At 41.7% G+C, this 17,238-nt stretch overlaps 1 protein-coding gene across 10 annotated transcripts in view; it reads left to right on the top strand.

The window, feature by feature from the left end:
• Positions 1-17,238, top strand: part of MCF2L (MCF.2 cell line derived transforming sequence like) — a 148,042-nt gene that overhangs the window by 14,579 nt on the left and 116,225 nt on the right. Inside the window, exon 1 of one of the 10 annotated variants that reach the window (XM_048958110.1) lies at positions 3,468-3,623. The exons of 7 other annotated variants lie outside the window; for them this stretch is intronic. In XM_048958110.1, coding sequence (XP_048814067.1) covers positions 3,533-3,623 — 91 coding nt within the window. In that variant the 5' untranslated portion in view covers positions 3,468-3,532. Of the gene's footprint in view, positions 1-3,467; positions 3,624-11,853; positions 12,090-17,238 lie in introns of those variants that run through there. 2 more of the 10 variants (XM_048958855.1, XM_048958776.1) reach the window with 2 other exon arrangements.

Genomic DNA, 17,238 nt, shown 5'->3' with positions numbered 1-17,238 from the left:
CATTATTCCCTGGCACCAATTGCAGAGTACAGTTAAGCTATAATTGGTTAAATGACCAGCTGTCAAAGGAAAACCTTTCCTCTAGCTAAAGATACGGTGCTTGTTTTAATTGCTAGAGGCTAAGAAGAATTTATTTAATTTGGACATGCAATTTCAGTTACTCAGTGAGCAGCTTTATTGTTTTTTACCTTAGCTTATCAGATCTGTTTCAGTTTATTTGTTGATCATTAGGTTCATTAGAAAAACTGTGACTTTTAAAAATTATTTTTGGCACGTAATTGAAGTCTTAAAATATCATCTAAAATAATTTTTGAACAGTTTAATTTATTTTCCACCGACAGTCGCAAAGCATCTTTTTGCATGGAGAGATGAAAATGGAATTGGTATCGCACCTGGAGTTGGCTGATTTAAAACCACTGCTTATCAGGTTGTCGTGGCCTCTTTTGCAGAAGGTGATTTGGGAAAATGTATTTTTGCTAATTACTGTGTAGCCCTGTTGCGTGTTCCACCAAAGCATCACCTTGGGGCAGAACAGCTACAATGAAAACGATGAATGGATTCCGTTTCCTTATGGAAAACAGCAGCAGAAAATAAGCTGGGATTAATTGCTGCCAAGGAGACCAGTCTAAAAGGTGAAGCTTCCAGAGAAACTGCATCAGTATCATTTCTGCTGAGGTTTCTGGGAGGCTGAGGTTCTTGAAAAGCTGGGCAGCCTTACCAGCAGCTGCAATATCCAGTAAGGTGTGTGGGTGCATGCATGAGGTTGTGTATGTGCAGAGAAGCTACTGGGGACCTTCATAGTGATGCAAGGGGTTACAAAAAAAAATCCAATTGGACCATGGTTAGTGGGTTTAGAAACAGAATCTACTCTCTTAGTGTAGGCTGAAAATGTCTCCCTCTAACACTGTGTGCACTGAGGAGAGTTGGCTGGTTTGAGGTTTTTTTTGTTGTTGTTTTTTTCCCAAGAGAAGTCTCTTTATCCACAGGGATTGGAACCAGAGGAGTGGGGAAAAATTTCTGCAGAAATGCCCCATTACACATGTTGAAGAAGTCATTTTTCTTTTGTTTTTTTCCCTCCCTATATTTACTTATTTTGAGGAACACCTCTTGTTTTAGAATATGTATTTCATCTTAATGTTTTTCATAGAAGTTTGCTGTTCCATTGGCCTAATTCCAGCTCTGAACAGCAGTATGGTATAATGTATGGAACACTTCATTTCACAGAATTTGGCTGTGTCTGCCCTTTTCACTGCTATGAAATATATTTTCGTAAGAAGGCTATAAATGGGATTCTAGTATGATAATGTGTGTGCAACCAGTCCTGGACTCAGAGTGAGCAAGTTATTCTCCTGTTTTTTTTACAACCTGGCTCCAGCAGGGAGCTTTTGTTCGCTGTACTTCAGAAGAGGATGCTGCTCAGCAGAGTGCAGGAAAGAGCAGTACCAGCACTCTCAGAACACTGATGGTACTCAGGCGCTCAAGTTCAAGGAGGTGATCCCTAGTCTCTCAGTAATTCCTGTGGCATTCTTTCTAGTGAAGGCTGAGCTACCTCAGGTTGACATCTTGGAGTTTTCCCTGCTGCCCTCTTGAGAAGGTTGGTGTGAGTTGTGCTTTTGAGCCTCTTGGGCTGCTACAGATGCCTGGTGCGCACCTCAGTGACTGTCTCAAGAGGCAGGATTTGCTCACTAGATCAGAGTGGGCAACAGGAAAGTAAGGCCTACAGATTCATAGAACGTGCCAAGTTGGAAGGGACCCATGGGAATCATTGAGTCCAACTTCTGGCTCCACACAGGCAAACCCAGAGTTCAAACCCTATGTCTGTGAACACTGTCCAAACACTCCATGAATTTCAGCTGGCTTGGTGCTGTGACCAGTGCCCTCAATAGGAATATAGATTGTTTTTTCTTTTGCAAGGCTTCAAATCTTCTTATGCTCCTGTTAGGAAGTTTAGACGTTGCCATTACAGTTCTGCCATTACAGAAGGCCAGTGCTGGGCATCATAAAGCCAAAATCTTTGGGGATCTTTGTCCTTAGCTTTTAAAGGTCCACGGGTGGTCATGATGTTTTCAAGAATTTTTGTTCAGTCTGAGGTCTGATCTGGCAAAATATTAGTTATTCCTGTTTGCTTTCTCTCTTTCTCTCTTTCTCTCTTTCTCTCTTTCTCTCTTTCTCTCTTTCTCTCTTTCTCTCTTTCTCTCTTTCTCTCTTTCTCTCTTTCTCTCTCTCTTTTTTAAATTGTTTTTTAAAGGAAAATTGTTTAATGAATAGGAAAAACAGATTTAAAGAGTGAAAAAGGGGTATAATAAACTCCTTTGCTGCATGAACTTGAAGGTTGTTTGCATACTTCTGCTGGCAAAATTCCCATCAATGGTTCTGTTAGCACAGCATATCTAATATTCCTCTAAGATGTAGTAAAAATATCTGGTCTCCAGATGGCAATGGTAAGTCACTGCTATTTTTATCCATCTTTTTATTGGGTTTGTTTTCTCATTGGAGAGGTAATTACAGACCAAATTCATCTGTAAATCTTTAGGTTTTTTCAGCTCAGGTTATGCAAAAGTATGTAAAAGTATGTAAAGATTGACACTGTAAGTATTTTCTGCTTCTGAGCCTGGCTCTTTAATCTCTTTAAATAAATTGTATCTTGCCCCTTCGTGTCCAGTAGATGTTGCTGTTGAATCACCAATGCTGAAAGAGGAGGTATGGTAAATATTCTAATTTTTTATGCAGGCAAAGAATGTCTAAATTTACAAAAGATGCAATGTCTGTAGGTTTTTTCATTTATATGTGTCAGTTTTGGAACTTTCTATATAAGTAACAGATAAGAGATGTATGTAGTAGTGAGTTACAGTTTTAATGTCCCCTGCAGCAAAAGTGATTTTCTAGCCTGCATCTCTGTTATGTTTTTATTTAATATTTATATTTTATACTCTCATCCTAAGAAGCCTACATCATGTTGGCCATGGTGATATCTCTATAGCGTGGTACAATTTTGCAATTCTATTCCACATGGTTAGAATTAACATTCTTGCAGCCTCCTTGGGTCAGTGTTGTTCCTTGGAAGCTTGGGGTATTGCCAGGTTTGGAGAACCTTTTAGGATGAAAACCTAACATAGGGTGTTTTTTGCTTGCTCTTATTGAAGGAGGAAAAGCAGGGGAAGCTGATCACTTTGGGACATTAAAAGAGGATAAAGAGGAAAACATTTATAGGTAGCCCGTTTCCTTTAGTAACACATGTTCAGTAAGATTATGGGGGAAGACAAAAGACACATTAATTCTGGTCTTCTAACAGAAACTGAAGAATAATTTGATATTGAATAGAATAAATGTGTGAATAAAATACTGAATAAACAAGTAATCACACTGTTGAATTTTCTTTTGCACTTACATGGGAAAACATCTGCAGCTATTGGTTTCCTTGGAAACAAATTCAGTGCAAAAGCAAAATGCACTGCACTGAGTCTGTCAATTTTACTGCATTTGAGGAGTTTGATGTGCGCACTTGGATGTTATTACTACATTTGTTTCTCAAATGCTGTGTCATGTATGCTGCTCTTACTTAAAATACATAATCAAAGGAGATGGGCTGCATGCATTGGATTTTGGACAGAACAATAAGAAAGGTTGGTATTAACAGAAGTAAACATGGACTGTGTGTGTGTGTGTGTGTATTCTACAGCATCTAGTTTTCTGCACACTTATTTTTAAAGTCTTACCTTTTAAGTTCAGTGCTGTTGTCTGCAAATTGTTGCAATCAGCTGGATTTTGGTGGTTAGCATGCTGCTGAAAATAATTGTTGGTACATTGGCCTCATGATACAATTTTTGGCAGGACATTGGCTTTGTTTGTATTTTATTTAATAAATTCGTTGTGGGGTACATGTACGTGTTCTTTCAGAAGAGTATTTTTGTTCTGGCTGTGACAGGAGTATGATTTCATGTATTGTGTTAGGATATTTTGGTGGTGCATATAATGAGCTTCAACTGTTCAAGCCAAAAACAAATCCATGCAACAGTGTGGTTTGTATAATTATATCAGGAAGAATTTAAAACTTTTATTTGCTCTATTGTATTATTTGTGAAAGAGAAGTTATGTTGAACAAGCACTAAAGAAGAATTGATTTTGACAGGTTTCTTTAACATAGCTTTATGTGAGTAACTGAGTCACAGGTATGTGAGATAGCAGTCATATCTGTGACTATTTTCTGTTAGTGAAAAGGTTTTCCAAATATATTGGAAAAGTAACACACTGTACTAAGGAGTCTGCTGTATGGAAGAAAAATTTTAACAAACAAAACATTTAACAGACAAAACATTGGCTGTAGCCTGACGAATATTACAGAGACATCTGGCAGTGATTCCAAATCTAAAATAGTCTCTATGGTGTCCCATAAAATCACGTTTCTCTAAAAGAAGGCAGCTGCCCATGTAAAATTATATGTAAACTTAGGCATTATGTCCTTTGCATTTAGGAGTTTACTTGTTTGTATTCATCAGTCTCTGTTTCCAGGACCTTGCTGTGTTTTCTACCTCCACCAGATAATCTGTATCTGTCTTGGCAGAGGTATAACTTTTTAAAGAAATCTCTCTAGAGATGGCTTGAAAAATAGAATCATAGAATGGCCTGGGTTGAAAAGGACCACAATGATCATCTGGTTTCAACCCCCTGCTATGTGCAGGGTCGTCAACCACCAGACCAGGCTGCCCAGAGCCACATCCAGCCTGGCCTTGAATGCCTCCAGAGATAGGACATCCACAACCTCCTTGGGCAACCTGTTCCAGTGTGTCACCACATCACTTGAAGTGAAGTATTCATGGATTTTTTTTAATTACTATTTCCTTTGGTTGTTATAAGTTACTCATATTACCGTAGAATTGTTGGTGTGCCCTCTGTACAAAGTAAGACTTCTGGAGGACTAAGGAGGTGGAAGGAGTGTGTAGGTGCACTGTCTTTTCCATGAGAAACTGGTCTTTAGTTTTAAATGCAAATGGCAGGAGCAAGCACAGGATGGAAGAGTGTAGAGGAATTATATATATGTCATCTTTTATTCGTGATCTGTCTTGCAAATCCTGTGCTTCATCTTCTTGTTGACGTTTAAAAAGCTAGAAAATACCTACAAAAATATTTATTCTGTTGCAAAGCAAGCAGTGCAGTTTTTGATGAGCACACTGCCTAATCCCGTGAAAGCAGGAAAATCAAAGTTGAGCCATATAATAACCACTTTTTCAAAGCTTTTGTCTGTGCTTTCTTCCCATACCCCTGCCAAATACCAAATGTTCCACTCACTTTACTGGATGTGGCAGCAAAGAGAAGTTGGGTATTTAAAGAGATGAAATAAGGTAACAGTTTTCACAGGTAGCATTGTGTAATTCAGACTTCTGAACTTCTCTGTTTGATAACACTGTAAGCATTATTTGATAGGGTGGGGTTCTATTCTATGCATTTCTTTTATTTTTACCCAATAGAGCATTGCCATTGAAGTTACTTGTTGATTTTTTTTTTATTATTGTTTTTTTTAACCTTTGTCAAAGGTATTCCTAACAGTGGCAGATCCAACTGAATTAAAGACCAAGGATATCAAGGTGACTTTTTGTTAATGCGTGTTTGTTTCTTTTAAGGGTCAGTCAAGGTCTTGAAGGAAGTAAATGGCTCTTAGAGTGATGCTAACACAGAACTGTCTCTAGGGAGTGAAAATAACTTTTTTCCTTTCGTACATATTAGTGCTTTCCAGTGCAGGCTGTCTGGCATCTTCAGTTTCCTCTATATGCTGCCCTTTGCAATCACAGCTTTTAAATAATGCAATTATACAATAATTCTTTTGTTCCTTGAAATCTCTCCCAGGCCTAATGTTCTGACAGTAGCTGTGTTTGAGCACTGTGTGTTGTGACAAATACCTGACTGTGTTCAATGAAATAGCAGGAGATGCTTTCTCTTATGTATCTGACAGCCCTGTGTATTTTTCCTTTACTTCCTCAGAAGTCTTTATGTACTTCTGGTCTTTTTTATTTTCATGATTTTCTTTTATTTATTGTAAGTAACAACTGACTGGAATTGGATCAAAAACAGCACTATAGATTGGCATATCTGAGTTCTGTGAGTCTGTCTTTGTATGCATTCAGCTATTGGTGTTTGAGGAAACAGTAATTCTACATTTAAACCTTGATGTATTAGCTAGATCTGATGAGTAAACACAGGTGGTTGAATTGTATTAAAAGTGCATGACATGAGATGCCACAGGCACTGAGCTTCACTGCTGGTGAACTGAAAGCTGAAGAAGCAAGTCATTTTTATCATATTGAAACCTGCTTTGGCAGGGGGGTTGGACTCGATGATCTCTGGAGGTCCCTTCCAACCCCTACAATTCTGTGATTCTGTGATCTGATAAGAAATCTGGCAGCAAAACTTTGCAGAAAGAAAACTTGAAGTACTTGAGAAATGGTAAGCAAAGGACCTGAAATTTTGTGCTGACATTTGGGCCTGAGATCAGCTAGGCCTCTCATAAACTGAACTTTCCCATGTCCTGGGTGCCTTCTCTGCTGAGTGCACTACTGGCTGTTCTGACTGTTCTGATAAAGGGAAGAACTTTCTGTGATTCCAAAGCTCCAATGGATGCTACGTTTTTAAAGCTGTGAAAGTGGGGAAAAAGGCAGACTAAGTTTTGGATACATCCCATTACTAAAGGAAGTTTAGAATGAAAGTTGACATCCTTCTACTCTGTCCTTTCTCTCTGATACAACATGTCAGCCTGTGCCTCAAGGGCAAGCACTTCAAATTTATTCCGTGGAATCAAATTGAATGGTCCTGGAAATATCCTACTATTTTTCTTCTGAACACTTTTTAGATTACTGACTGTCTGTGAAATTAACAATTATAAGTGACAGCTAAATATCACATCTCATTACAGTCATTTGCTGAGAACATTTTAAATTAGCCCTGACCTTGAATGGCAGAGCTAATAAACTTGCATGTGCACAGCCAATTCTTTTGAAATAGTGATTTTACAAAGGAGGGCATGTAGTAAAATTTGGATTTTCTTAATACTCCAAATCTGAACACACACACACACACACACGCACAAAAGGATTTGGAGGATTGTAAATCTCAAAATATTTGAGCTTTGAAAAACATTGGGCGGATTTTCTTCAGAAATTAATTTTGTGATTCCACACCATGTATTTATTCTGGAAAGAAAACCACCCTCCCTGACAGGAGCGTGTTTTCTGGGTTGATTTCATAGAATCATATAATCACAGAATCACCAAAGTTGTAAAAGACCTCCAAGATCATCCAGCCCTACCATCAACCTACCACCAGTTTTTGGCCACTATACCATGTTCCTTACTACTGCATTTAAATGCTTCTTGAACACCTCCAGGGACGATGACTTCTCTTTCTTCCTTGGGCAGCTTGTTCCAGGACCTGACTACTCTTCTGCAGAATAAATGCTTCCTAATATCCAATCTGATTCTCCCCTGACACAAATTGAGACCATTCCCTCTACTCCTATCACAAGTTTTGTGAGAAAGGAGGCTGACTCCCACCGCCTCACAACCTCCTTTCTGGTAATTGTAGAGAGTGGTAAGGTCTCCCCTGAGCTTTCTCTTCTCCAGACTGAATAATCCCAGTTCCCTCAGCCACTGCCCATAAGACTTGTGCTCCAGACACTTCATAGCTTCATAGCATAGAAGGACATAGAATTGTCCTTCTCTGAACATGCTCCAGGGCCTGCCTCAATTTTCTTGTAGTGAGGAGCCCAAAACTGATCACAGTACTCAAGGTGTGGCCTCGCCAGAGCTGACTACAGAGAAACAATCACTTCCCTGCTACTGCTGGCACAAACCAGGATGCCATTGGCCTTCTTGGCCACCTGGGCACACCGCTGGCTCATGTTCAGCCAAGCTTAGATCAACACTCGCAGACCCATTTCCTCCATACAGTCTTCCACCCTCTCTGTCCCAAGCCTGTAGCATTGCATGGGGTTGTTGTGGCCAAAGGACCTGACACTTGGATGAGTTGAACTTCTTCCCAGTGATCCAGCCTGCCCAGATCCCTCTGAAGGACCTTCCCACCCCCAGTTCATTTCAACTTGATGCCATCTGCAAACTTACTGAGGGTTCTCTCAGTGCCCTCATCCAGATCATCAATAAAGGTACTGAACAGGACAGGCCCCAGTACTGACTCCTGGGGAACACCACTTGTGACCAGATGCCAGCTGGATTTAACTTCATTCACCACCATTCTCTGGGCCATCCAGGCAGTTCTTTACTCAGAAAAAAAGTGTGTCTGTCCAAGCCATGGGCTTCCAGCTTCTCCTGGAGAATGCTGTGATCCAATACTGAGGCAGACAGAGGTTCAGTAAATGAATACGGTAGCAAACAAGGCATAGTTTTGGTGGAGTACCAGTGTTAAAAGCTCATACATCTGAGGGGTTCTTTATCCCATGTTCTTATATGAAGCTTGCCCACACTTTAGCTTTGTATGAATGCTGGAGGATCATGTTTTTAAGAAGAGAAAGCTTTCAGTATTTTTCCTTCCTGTGTGTATTTTTAAAGCAATGACTTATACAATGCAAAATCCTCTGTATTCCTTCAGATTGTGAATCTAGGAACAATTTTGTTCCTGTGGAAGAGTGAGATGTTGCCAGAAACTGAATACTGCCATCTCTGCTTATGAATCCCGGTTTCAAATCCCAGATGCTTTACATAATAAAGCCTAACTGGGCTGATTACCAAGAGAACTCAGTCATTCAGAAAAATAAAAGGAAAATTTCCTTTGCTTCATGGAGGAAGAAATGGTGCCAAAATGAGTCCGAAATGTTAAAAATGCATTTTCTACTTGGATCTCTCATATCGACTGTCCTGTTTCCTCTTTTGCTTCCAGTTATTTAAGGCAAGCGTTCAGTGTTGCTCTGGTACACTGGGTGCATGTGTCAGTTCTTTGTGTGACCTGTGAGGATCTGAGTCGGGAAAGTGGGTCTCGTTCTATTCTGCCCAGGTCCAGCTTAGGTAAGTCTGTCTGCATCTGCACTACTTTAGGTGGGTACCTGTAGCTTCAATGCTTCCACATTCTGTGCTGTTCCATGATACACTGCGTTGGGCCCATGCAGGAAAGATTATGGCTGGTTTGCCAATCCAATGCTGAACACTCTGTATTGCCGGGAACCAGTATGGGATGTGAGGCAGGGGATTTACCTGGTTGGGCATAACTACCTCTGTGCTCTGCCTATTTCCTTTGCAGGTGGTGGTTCGGAGCATATGCAAAGTATTGGGGAGAACCGGAAGTGTTTTAATTTCTTGTAGTTGCACTTAGTATTCTGCAAACAGCATTGCTCTCACTGTAACTGCTATTAAGCTGTTGGGGAAACTAAGCTCCCATGGGTTAAAATGGAAGCCCACTTGAGGATTAGTAGTATTTAACAAAAAGTATTAAAAGTATGAAACAGAGTTGCTTTGAGTGGTTAGTTTTCTGTGGGTGAGGGGGCATTACTGGTGGAATAAAGAAGGGGTTTCTGCAGGAGCTTCAGCTATTCAGTGTATTCATACCTGAACTGGGAATGGAAATGAAGCACAAAAGACAACTTTTGCTAATGATGTAAGAAGTTCTTCAACGTAATCAAATTCAACTGTGATTGCAAACAGATAGAGAATCAATTTGTGATGCTCAATCATGAGCAGTACAGTGTCTGAAATTAACTGTTTGTCCAAAGTCATACACTTGAAAAAAGCCAATGGTATTCCTGAGTTAGCTGTCACCCTCAGCAGGAGATCTGGGCTCACTGTGGGCAGTTCCCTGCAAACAGCAGCTGCTCAGTCAGCACTCAGTGTTGGTCAGAAAGGCAAAGAGTACATTGCGAGGGAAACAGGGAGCCACGTCTTTATGGCACCATATAACCCGTGCTGTGACAGCTTCTTGAGTCCTATGTCTTGTTTTATTCACTTTCTTTCACTAGAATTAGGCTATGCAAACGTATGTCAAAGACAGCCAGAAGTATGGAATTGCTTTTGTGCAAATAGGAACTAATTAGTGCAGGAAATTTTCTGTCTGGAAAACAGACAATTGGAAGGGACATAATATCACCTACAGTGGAGGTCTGTATAGTCATGAATAGCTTGGGAAAGTGAATAGCGAGTGTTTATTTCCTGTGGTGGTATTTTTTTTTTTTTCCACTGCTTCACAAAAGGCAAACTGGGGCACCCAGAAAAATTCCAGGAAGGTGATTTGAACAAAAGCAGTTTTTCATGCTGAAGGTTGTTACATTTTGGAATTCATTGATGAATGATGAAGTGGAGATCAAAATGGGAGCTGGCCTCTTCTAAGAGGTAATAGCGATAGGGTGAAAGGAAAAGGCCTCAAGTTGCACTGAGAAGTTTCAGGTCGGATTTTGGAAAAACTTCTCAGAAAGAGTGGTGAGTTACTGACACAGGCTGCCCAGGGAGGGAGTAGGGTCACCATCCCTGGAGGTGTTCAAGAAACATTTGGAAGTTACTATTGAAAGTTATGGACAAATCATTGTAGCTATCCACACACTTCCCAGAAAGAACTGCTGCTTTTTGGCTGCTGTGTGCGATGTGTAGAAAATAAGCTTTATCTTAAGTAACATAGCAATATCCTTTTAAGTACACAAGATGTCAGAAAAGGATTCTACACCACAGGGTGGTCGGGCCCTGAAACAGGCTGCCCATGGTGATGATCAAGGCCCCAGTCTGCCAGAGTTCAAGGAGGATTTGGAAAACACTCTCAGACATATGGCCTGGTGTTTGGGTGGTCCTGTGTAGGGCTAGGAGTTGGTCTTGATGATCCTCATGGGTCCTTTCCAAATTGGGATATTCTACGATTCCATAAACTTTCTTATTTATGTAATGGCTAAAATATAAGAGGATGTAACTAAAAGCAATAGTTTGAGTACAATACTAGAGAAAAGCAGCCAAACGTCAAGAAAAAGATGACAGCAATGAGATTTAATGGGCATTGAGATAACCTTGATAAGGGGGGAGCATTAAAAGCCTCATGGTTTGAAAGGTGTCAAATAGCCTTTGTAAAAGAAGTGAAAACCCATTACAAGGAGCAGTACTGGCTCTCAATCTTCCGGATTTTCTATATCCCTAAGAGTTCTTTTTATCCCTAAAGCATAGCATAGAGAGCCAGCAGAGGTGTATTGGCTGACAGGCTTGCCTGTCCTGGCTAACTGGCGTAGCAGCTCTCTGGTGTATGCCCCACATGCCTCAAAGGGGATACTTCATGTACCCAGAAGCTAAAACCCAAAGGCTTTAGGTGCTTAAGGTGCTAAAACTCTTTCCTGGTGCGCAGTTCTGGAGACTGCTGCGTTTCAGCATTTAAGCAGCCCAGCTCCTTCAACTAGTCCAAAAAGATAGTTGGGGCAAATTCAGCATTTGAAGGAAATTTGGAGTCTTCTGTTCTCAAAAACGAACCTTTCAAACAGAGCGTGAAAGCACAGGCAAGCAGCAGAACGGCTTTGAGATTGTCAGTGGGGAGGAATTTTACTCCAGAGCAATTTAGCCTGCAGCAAGCTGACAAGAAGGTAGCAAGAGGCAGAACGCTCACGTAGGGATGAGGCCAGGGCTTCACGCAATCCATTGCTTCTCTCCGGTTCCTAAACGTGCTGTCAATACAGCACAGTCCTTCCTCATGCACTCAGCAGGCTGGCAGCGAGCGTGCTAGCAAGCTGCTCGTCGCTGCTTCACGTTAATTGTGGCGTCTGAGAGCTCTGCTGCGGGCAAACCCCAGCCCAGAGGAGGAGAGAGACGTCCCAAGTGGTTCTGCTGGATTCAGCGGGCACGGCTCAGGCTTCCAGCAGCACCCGCCTCGCCCAGGAGAGAGCGCGGGCTCCCACCTTCACCCAGGGAGCACTGGGGAGTCATTGAAATGCAGGGCTGCGAAGCACTGCTGTAGTGCTGCCTGTTTTGCCGTTTTGTTTTGTTTTTTCCTCCCTTCTCCATTCTTGGACCAGAGGGAACATGTTTGCTGTGGATTCTTTTTGTTTCATCAGAGAATGAGACGCTGGCTGCACACTGAAGAAATGGCCCTAGAAGAATTGATGCAAAGATTAAATGCGGTTTCCCAGTGCACTGGTAGGAGGAGCTGCTGCTCTTAAATAATATGTTGCCTTGATGCTGTTAGTGATTTTATAGGATTTACAGAAAATCCGGCGTGCATGTTCTCATTAATAGGAAAGAAAATGTTTTGTCTCAGGGTTAAACTTCTGTTTGTATTGGCACTAATTAGCATTTCTAGCGCTTGGCTATTCAGGAGGCTCAGTCCTCTGGAATACTTTCAGTCACTGCTCGCCCAGTCATACTCTCAATGGCTCTCGATTCCTTTTTTATCTGACTCAGCTGGAGCTAAGAAGCAGGGGGGACTACAGATTTGCCTAGCAGAAGGAGCCTAACAGGAAGCAGTGGAAAGCCTGGCTAACTGCAACCAGTATTTCAGGTGGATCTAAATCGCGCTTTCATGGGAATGAAGAGTTGAATACATTAATCGTAGTTTAGGTTTACATCTGAATGGATTAAAAATTGCAACAGAACTGCTAACAATGCTTTTAGTGTTGTAAAAAGAATATGATGATTTCTGAGAGATTTTCTCAAAAATGTGAATGGTTTTGTGTTTGAAACTAGAACCGAGCAGCAGCGGTGACCTGTGAAAGGATCTGGGATTACTGTCCTGGCTGTTGCTCTTGCAGAATTGTAAACGTATTTCAGGATAAAGAAGTTACACAGAAAGAGAAGAGATCTGGGTTCTGCTCCTTTGAAACTGCTTCTTTTGCCCTTTATTAGGCTGCTGGCAGATGTTGGAAGCCTTGCATATCTCCTTGTCATCTGAGGCAAACTGACGGTTTGCTGATACAAAGCATTCAGGGCATTATTCCCTGCAGTAGCAAAACTTGGAATTTTTTTCTCATTTCCTTGAACCTCTGTTTACTAAGGGGGAAATTCTCAGCAATTTCCATGTGTTACAAGGAGATAATTAGCAAGATGGCTGATGCTATAGCCCACTGAGCAGATAGATGAAATGGGAAATGTGGAATGGACAGGTTAGCTGCACTGGTGTCCCTGGGTAGAGGAAGCAGGTTTTCTGCCTTCTTAATACAATTTTTCAGGGGGAGAAGCAAAGCTTGGTCCAATGAAAGCAAGCATTAAATTACAAATTGCAGCCACCATACATTCTATTTTCTTTTTCTTTATTAAATGTTTGGATATTTGTTTTGTTGTATTGATTTTTTGAGCCTGTAAGTAAAAAGAAATCCTGTCTGATATTTGCCTGGGCAAACTGTCATTTGCAGTTCATTTTAATAACCCAAACTGTATTTTTTTCACTCCTCTAACATTGTTGCTGTAGTTTTTCAGCTGCAGATGCTCACCAGGTATTCCAGCACTGGGCAGTGATACACAGCCCCGCTGCTGCACTGTGCAGACCTACATGCACCGTGACCTTCATGTGAGCCACCAGCGCTACTGAATGCTATTTTCATGCTTGCTGGCAGGCTCTGACTGTGTGCTGATCTTTAGCTTGCTAAGCTTGCATATTTTCCAAAAAAAAGCAGCTTTTTTTTTTTCTTCTTCTCTTGCTTCCAGTTTCATGATCATGTGGTTTAGCTGGTTTCTATCCTGCTTCTTTCTCCCTCTCTAATCCTCACATGGGGATTCCCTAGCAATGGCACTTCTCATTACTTTTCTACAGAAAGTGGTTTTATTTTTAGGTCTCTCTCATTTATTTATAGCTCTGTTTCAGTTTGCATCTCTATTTCTTTGTTTGATTTGGTCTGGTTTTGTTCTTGTTTCTCTTGAGTTCCTTAGCCTGTTTCTCTGGTGCTCTCATTTCCTTACACTCCACTCTGTCCTTGGGTTAAATTGCTTGCTCTCTGGCTCCACCACTGTCTTTCTGTTAACCCAGAAGCCTTTTGTAAGCAGTTAGATTTCCCTCACAGCCGGTGGTCACATGCAGGTTTTTTCCAAGCCTGTTTTTCACTAGCTGCAGGCTCACAAGTAATTGTAATGCAAAGGTTCCCCTAGTGCCTCATAGCTCTGCTAGTCACCTTCATGCCTCAGGGGATCATAGAATCATGGAATCACCAAGGTTGGAAAAGACCTCCAAGATCATCTAGTCCAACTGTCCACTTTAAAAAAGGATTTTCTCCTTTTTTGGAGGGGAGGACAAAACACTTCTTTCTCAGAGAAGTACTCTCGGCAGAAAGGCTCAGATTCATCTCAGGTAGCTTTAGACATCTATGGCACATAGGACAGAAGAGGAATTCCCCTCAGGCCCATACTTGGTCATGGGAAGCAGGTCATTCTGAGGTGCACGCCTCTGTCCCTTGACTGCAGGTGGCCTGGTGCAGCTCAGCTCCTAATTCAGCACCTCCTGAATGCCTCCAGAAGTCCGGGTTGCAGCCCATGATCTTCTGTTGTTTTCTCTTTTTTTCCACACCAGCCTCTCTACCTCTGGCTCCTTGCCTCCTAGGAAGCTCTGTGTGTCCATCCACATCTGACAGCCTTTTCAGGTTTCTAGTCCAACATCATCACACCAACACTTCCCTCAGGAGTCCTCGTGCTCATTCTGCTCTGCCTAAACTGATGTAGTTGCCCTCCCAGCCCCTTGTAGATCTCCTTGGCCTCTCATGTCCATGTGGGTCTCTCACAGGATCCCACGAGTGCTTTCTCAGCAACATTTGATGAAATATTTCTCAGATTTCCTGATTATTTCTTGGCTTTCACCTTCACTTTATCCCCCAGAATTTCACAGATACTCCTATAAAGTGCTTCTGGCCAAGTTTAGCTATTAAGGTCGTGTTTCCTGCTCTTTAGCTGAATAGTGCTGTCTTCCATGTTCATTATATTCCTTCTCTGACTCCTTTTGCTGCACAATTCAAAATAACCTTGTACCTATCCCTCTTCAAGCAGCAAATAATGTGCTCCCATGGCATTTTCCTTTGTTTTTCCCACATCTGATCCTCAGTCTTTACAGTCTCTTCCCTCCTAGCAAGTGGCTTTTTGGTCATTCCTTAAGACAGAAGGGATTTGAAGAATTTCTCTGATCCTACCAAAGATGGGTGTTTTTTGTTGGTGCTGTTGTTTTGTTTGTTTGTTTTTACATTTGAGCTTTTATTTTCAGGCAGGACTATTGGTATACATATATATTTTTAATTATTTCTCTTCACTGGCCATAGTTTTTTCTTGTGCATTAACTGTACAACTGCATGAGGTGGGTTCTCAGCTGAGGGCTTGGACTAATGGAGAAACTGCTTTAAGGGACAAGCTCTTTCTGCTGCTACTCAGATTTGCATCATCATCTCTGAGTTTGGAAACTTTGCAGTGACAGCGGCATCCAGTTCACACCAACAGACTGCACAGATCTGGGAGTCCCAGCTATAAGCTTATGGTAGCCTCAAGAATGGTTTCTCTCCACCTTGGAATGCTGCCATTGTCACAGCTACCATCTGTTTCCTCTTCTGGAACAAAATCTGTGCATTCTGCAAAAAGTAGAAACATCTGCAAATCAAGGAAGATAAATACATGTATTTGTTTCTAAGGAAAAACGTATGCAGTGCTATTACCTAAGTACAGGTAGCAATGCTGAGACGTTTCAGCTTCAGTTTCCAGTAGCTCCAGTTCTGTCATATTCACATTTTGGGCCAAATCTTTACATTTCCCTGGCCATGTATTCTTTTCTTATCAAAGGCAGGCTTGCCTGTTCTGAAAAATTAGGAAGAGATGGAGGAAGAGATGGACCGAGATGCCACTTTACTAAATGAAAAAGTGCCCAACATAACTGGAAAGAGTTAGCTTCTGCACGGAGCCATCAAGACATCCTCAGACTGGTGCATACTAATCAGAGTGCTTCTGCGGTGCACCAGCATTGCATCTGAGTCTTACTATATTCCAAATCTAAAACTCGGAGTTGCTCCTCGGAAGATCTGCCATTCAATCAGGGAAGCCTTGCCTGGACTAATGTGCTTTGTGATATTAAAGAAGAAAAAGCCTGTGACTTGGATGAGTTTTTATGACCCTAGTGACTCAGAGTGCCTTCTTGGCACAACGGCTTGGCACAGCTGCCTTCATGCACAGAACATAAAAGAGCCAAGCCGAAAGATGACCTCATGCATATCAAATAATAAGGAATTTCTAGTGAAAAGGATCAACACAGCACACAGAAGAGGTGAAACACCTAATACAGGCTGCACTGTTTTCAAAGCATTGTTTGTCTTAAGCTGACATATTGAGCAAAGCCTGGAGCAGAAGGTGTTTGGGTCACTCACCCTTTCCCCTAATGACGCACATTGAGTGAGCTGTAGAAGAGGCTTGGGGTTTTGCAGTTTCCGCATCAGACTGACAGCTTCTTAAGGTTTTCAGGTATCTGAAACTGGGTGTTCCAGCTGGAATTTTCAGCCTGCTGTTCCCCAAAGTCTGGCAAAGCTGCTTTAGTTTTGTTTCATTCCTTCTTTTGTCTTGTGGCAGATATTCTTTCATTTCAGATAGGAGTGTGATCTTGAATGTTTTTACAGGCATTAAGAACTTGTACATCTCTCACTATGCCTGTAATAATACTTTGTTAGCTATTTTGACTCCAGTTTACATTCCAACTGTCCATGCTGTGTAGCTTAAGCCTGGCATGAGTTATCCTACCAGCCTCAGAAATGCAGATACTGAGATGCAGACAAACTGCCTGGTCATCCAGCCTGCAACATTCACCTTTGACAGCAGCACAGGTACTGCCAGCTCAACGTTCCCCTCACTTGCAGCAATCTTGGATATTAATTATATTCTTGATTTGTCTCTGATGATCTTTTTGTGGCTGTTAGGTTTTTATTCTAATGATCTGAATTTCTTGATGGCCAGTGGGAAGCAAGTTGTGGTGTAGCCAGGGCACAGGGCTGGCTGTTGTCCATCCCACATGATGCCTCGGAACTATGGGGATTTCAGCAAGAGGAGTCTAGCACTACCATGTAGAAATGCAGAAATTCTCCCCAAGAAGACAGAGCTGGCTGGGAGTTTCAGCATGAGAAGAAGCTGAAACGAAGAAGCCATGTGATACCCATCTGCAAACATTTGTATCTTTATGTGAAGACTAAGCACGTTCAAGCATGGGAGAAGCTGGTGTGAAGGGATCTCAGGCAATTAAATTGCTCTGGGGACAAAGTGAAAGACAGAGCATGTTGCTCAAATATTGGCAAGCTGATAAAATGCAGCGCAGCAGGGTGATGGTTGGTTTTGAGAACAAAGG

This window comes from Lagopus muta, chromosome 1, assembly GCF_023343835.1.
Source record: "Lagopus muta isolate bLagMut1 chromosome 1, bLagMut1 primary, whole genome shotgun sequence".
Lineage (NCBI taxonomy): Eukaryota > Metazoa > Chordata > Aves > Galliformes > Phasianidae > Lagopus > Lagopus muta.
Note: the sequence above shows the minus strand (reverse complement) of the source record. Positions and strands in the feature narration are given on the sequence as shown.